Source organism: Entamoeba invadens, assembly GCF_000330505.1.
Source record: "Entamoeba invadens IP1 unplaced genomic scaffold scaff_1105074724569, whole genome shotgun sequence".
In the NCBI taxonomy this organism is placed as follows: domain Eukaryota; phylum Evosea; order Mastigamoebida; family Endamoebidae; genus Entamoeba; species Entamoeba invadens.
In genome coordinates, this window is record NW_004440415.1 from 6,862 (window position 1) to 9,655 (window position 2,794).

A 2,794-nucleotide genomic window follows, 5' to 3' on the forward strand; every position below is an offset into this window, starting at 1 on the left:
TAAACAAAATAATAACACTTAAAACAGGTACAAATTAAACAAATAGGATTAATTTTTTAAAAAAACAAAAACAATTAAAAAGTCTGTCATTGATGAACAAATACAAAGAAAAGGAATGTATAAGGTGCATTAATGAAAGAACATTGTTAACCAATTTACAATGTGCCCTTCTAGCTTTTATATCAACAAAAGCCGATATAACACTTTCAAAACCAAACAGAACAAGTAGTTTTTCTCATGATTTTTTAAACATTAAGTCAATTACTTTTTATGAAGAAAACACATTTTTTACATTTGATTTTCACAACTTTATGAAACGAAGAAGATCAGAAAAAATGACAGAATTTCAAAAAAGTGGAATTGAAAAAAAGAGATGTAGTCGAATTATCCAAAACGAAAAGAAAAGGGATGTTTTACATTTATTAGAAGATTTTTTATTTGAAGACGGATTTATAGTGTTTTATGAAAACGAAAACAGAGAAGGAATAAGAGGAAATGTTTATATTAAAATGCCTGATGGGAATTTAATTGATAAAAATATGATAATAAGACTGGGGACAGCAATTTGGAAATACTGTAATGATACATTAGTACTAAGTCAAAATATCATTTTATCAAAAGAACGAATGATGAATGTTATATATAAAATAGAACAATAATTATATGTAAATAAATATTTGTTGCCTTTTGTATTATATTAGTTTGATAGAATAAATCAAAATGTGTATTTATTAAAATTCATATAATGAAATTTTAATATAAATTTTTATTATTTTTTTGAATTAAACTATTTTCAAGTTTACAGGAGGGATAATAAATCGTTTTAGTCTTTTAACTCGCCTTCACTTTATTTTATAGATTTTAAAAATATAAATAAATAAAAATATTACTATTTTTTACAGGGGCTGAATGTACTCCGTAAAAACTGTTTCTGTCTAATGTGAAAACATGTATTACAATTTAATTATAATTAACAATTAAAACAATAATAAATGGTTAAAATATCAAAAGCAGTTTTTTACCTTTAATCCAAAAAATGTTAAATTAAAAATTTTAATTAAATAACCACAATAATCAAATTAATTGTTGTTGTTATTCTGATTATTCAAAAAACTATTTTATTATGTTTTTGAAAAATAATTAACAAACATTGAATATTGAATTGAGCGTGTTTATTATGTTGTCTTAACTTACATGATTAATTTAAAAAAATTACTAAATTATAAATGAAGATTAATTTAATATTAATCATAAGTAACGTTCAAGATGTTTTTTGAATGTCAATTAATAAATATATATTTTATTGAATTTAAAAAAATATTATTTTTAATCACAATTTTTGAAAAAACTCGATTATCAGTTTTACTCGTAATGAATGATTGTGTTTGATGAATACCAATGATCACCAAATTTTTGAACACTTGATGGTATTGTCAAACTGCTTAGATGAGGGCATTCGATAAAACATTTATCCTTAATTGATGTGACGCTTGATGGTATTATCACACTGCTCAAACACACACAATGTTCAAAACAATCATAAGGAAGTGATGACACACTTGATGGTATAGTCACGCTGCTTAGACTATTACACCAACAGAAACAGAAATCATCAAGTGATGTCACACTCGATGGGATAGTCACACCACTCAGTTTTTCACATTCACCAAAACAACCATTTTCAAGTGACGAGACACTTGTTGGTATGGTCACACTTGTCAAACTGTGACATCCATCAAAACAACGTCTATCAATGAATGACACACTTGATGGGATATCCACACTTATTAAACTTGTGCACCCAAGAAAACATTCCTCACCAAGTGATGTCACACCTGTTGGTATTGTAAGATGACTTAAACTACTGCACCAACATAAACATTGATATTTGAGTACTGGCACACAATATGGTATTACCACACTGCTTAGACTGGTACATTCATGAAAACATTGACTACCAAGTGATGTCATTGTTGATGGTAGTATCACATTGCTGAGACTGCTGCAACCATAAAAACAATAATCACCAATCGATTTGACATTTGATGGGATTGTCACACTTTCCAACGTTTTGCATTTATCAAAACAGCCATTACCAATTGCTGTTACATTTAATGGGATGTTACTGCCATGTTTGTGTCTGTTGTATTTTGTGTAAGTCACACTTTTAAATACAACGTTACGATCTTTGTTTTTTTCAACAGTACCATAATTAACACCAAACCACACTATGATCTGATAAAAAGTCTTTTCCAAAACAGTTACTATATCTTCATTGACATCTTCATATTGTTCACTGTCTGAACTGGCTTTATATCGATCATTTTTTGATTCTATGTTGATAACAAATCCGTTGCCAAAGTTCTCATCGCGAGTGCTCCACAAGTGAAGTGTCTCGATATTTGGGAAGTATTTCGCTGTGATGTAATTCAATGGAATTGGGTTATAATAAAACTTCTCCATATTGCCTTTGAACTTTTTGCATACAAATTCAAGATTAATAAAGTCCTTGATGTTCTTGAAATACTTTGAGACTATCATGACGTGATAGTTGTTAAGTGTGGACATTCTGATTATACAATTATATTATTTGTTTAAATATATAACTACACATTTTTGTATATTACCAAAACTAAATTTATCAGTAAAATAATATAAAAATATAATAAAAACAATAATAATATTAATAAATTAATTGTTATAATTAATTGTGTAATGATGATAATAATACTACACTTATTATAATCAAATAACAAAAATAATAAAAATCATAGTACACAATTTCTTTGAAATA

At 26.8% G+C, this 2,794-nt stretch overlaps 1 protein-coding gene across 1 annotated transcript; it reads right to left on the reverse strand.

Annotated features, from left to right (window-relative positions):
• Positions 1 to 1,396: 1,396 nt before the first annotated feature.
• EIN_338880 (leucine rich repeat containing protein BspA family protein) lies at positions 1,397 to 2,568 on the reverse strand (the record flags this gene model as incomplete). Its single annotated transcript, XM_004256970.1, has 1 exon — positions 1,397 to 2,568. A coding segment is annotated over one exon (1,172 nt), but the record flags the coding sequence as incomplete, so codon positions are not given.
• Positions 2,569 to 2,794: the final 226 nt, after the last annotated feature.